Raw genomic sequence first — 2,129 nt, forward strand, 5'->3', positions numbered from 1 at the left:
TTTCCAATTGTACTGCGCAATTTTGGTGGCGTGATTATTGACAGTTTGTAACATGTTTTTTCCCCCCCAAAGTGTTTAAGCTAGAAACCATTGAAAACTGTAGAGTAATCCAAGGGTCTCCAACCCCCAAGGTGCAGCCTGCTACTGAGCCATGACCTGGGCCCACCTCTTCCTCAGTTTACTAATTTAAAAAGATTTTTTTTGGGGGGGGGGTTATAAGATGTAAATTGTTTTCTAACTCTAGCATGCATTTTCAAAAACAGTGAGAACAATGGGAAAAAAACACCCCATAACACTTACTGCTGGCCTGGGTATAGGTTTTTGTGGTTTCTTGGAGCCCAGTTTTTTCATTGCATTATAGTATTTTTTCTGCTCTTCTGTCATAAAGATGTCTTGACCTCCAAAGTAAAAAGGAGAAACAAAAACTAGTTACAACCAGACATTTCTATTCCCTTTTTCTTTCTGTTTTTCTATACATTGACTTTTATTTGATGGACAATCTCTTTCCTTGGGCTGCCTATTAATAAAGCAAAAGCCGAGCAAGTGGGGGAGGGCAAAATGGTGGGAGCAATCCCAAACACAAGCTCTGCTCCTTTGTACAAGGGTTGATGTTGTATGCATGCATGTACAAGTGTGCAGAGTTTCCATCTGTAAGCACACCTACTCCCTTGTGCTTCTCTTCGTTAGGGGTGGCTCCCTAAATGGGTAGAGAAGAGTGCATCCTTCTTCCATGGTTCAGCTAAGGTCAGGAATTTAATTTCAGCAAAGTTACAGCAGACTGAAAAAGTATAGTTACTACAGTAGTCTCTCAGCACTGCCATCATCATTTCTGTCGCCGTCATTATCATCATGTATTAAACTTTTGTCTAAATTTCCAGTATCTTATAACAACCCCCCCATAAAATAAAAACATCTATAGTTAGAAAAAAACAAAAAATAATAAAACCTCCAGGTTACGAAATAAATAAAGGAACAATTGAAAAAAAAATATTTTTCAGCTCTCATAATACAAATACCTTCAACAACTAAAAAACAAAAAAGCCCAAAGCCCATATTGAAAAATGAAAAGCATGATAAAAAAGATAAGTATGGAAAAGGATCACATCCCAAAGGACATCCAGAAGTGTTCATCTTTTGCTAGTTTCCAGAAAGCCATGACCAAGAATAACTATTTATTATTTAGATTTATGAGATCCTTATGCATACTTATATGAAGTAGTACATTACCTTACAATGTAATTGTTTATATAACTCCCTCCTTTAAAACTAACTCATGGTGGAAATCTTTCATTTCATGTATTGGTTTTAACACACCATATGCTCCTCTTTTACACTGGCAATTTTAGAATTAATATTTACAATTTATTTTTAGGATGTACACATTGGAATCATAGTTGCATATTTGAAAGAAAGAAAAATCAGAAGAAATACACAAAGCACAATGTTTTTGTTAAAATAAAACCTCTGATAGTCTTCTGAAATCACAGCGATAGAATACTTATCTTCTTTTTTTGCTGATTGAAGTTATCTATAATGACACCAATAAATAAATTCAAAGTGAAGAAGGATCCAAAAATAATAAAGATGACAAAATAAAGATACATATAAAGGTTATCCTCATAATGTGGCTGTTTTTCCACCTGCAAGGGAAACAAATTTTTAAATAGAAAACTGTTCTATTCAAGTCTATAAAATGTATGGGTATTATTTTTATGAAGTGTGAACCCTGGGCCAAGCCTTACCATATTTAATCTTTATATGAAACAGTTATTAAGAACAGCATAGAGAAATTCACCAATTTTTATTTTAACTTTACATAGAGTATCTATGTACAATTATTCAACTCCAACCTTCGCTTTGTGGCGAAGGTTGTGGAGAGTGTGGTTGCGCGGCAGCTCCCCCGACACCTGGAGGAAACGGTCTATCTAGTCCCGCTCCAGTCGGGCTTCAGGCCGGGATACAGCACGGAAACGGCATTGGTCACATTGGTGAATGATCTCTGGAGGGCCCGGGACAGGGGTTGTTCCTCTGTCCTAGTTCTTTTGGACCTCTCAGCGGCTTTTGATACGGTGGACCACGGTATCATGCTGCGGCGTCTGGCTGAGTTGGGAGTGGGAGGCACGGTTATG

At 37.3% G+C, this 2,129-nt stretch overlaps 1 protein-coding gene across 1 annotated transcript in view; it reads right to left on the reverse strand.

The window, feature by feature from the left end:
- Positions 1-300: 300 nt before the first annotated feature.
- The window catches only part of LOC107294758 (sodium channel protein type 2 subunit alpha), a gene marked incomplete at its 3' end in the record, with an annotated part of 55,514 nt that continues 53,685 nt past the window's right edge, over positions 301-2,129 (reverse strand). Inside the window, 2 exon segments of the mRNA XM_029285691.1 lie at positions 301-405; positions 1,503-1,640. Of these exon segments, the coding sequence (XP_029141524.1) occupies positions 301-405; positions 1,503-1,640 (243 nt within the window).

This window comes from Protobothrops mucrosquamatus, unplaced genomic scaffold (genome assembly GCF_001527695.2).
Source record: "Protobothrops mucrosquamatus isolate PMUCROS unplaced genomic scaffold, P.Mucros_1.0 scaffold2083, whole genome shotgun sequence".
Classification (NCBI taxonomy): Eukaryota; Metazoa; Chordata; class Lepidosauria; order Squamata; family Viperidae; genus Protobothrops; species Protobothrops mucrosquamatus.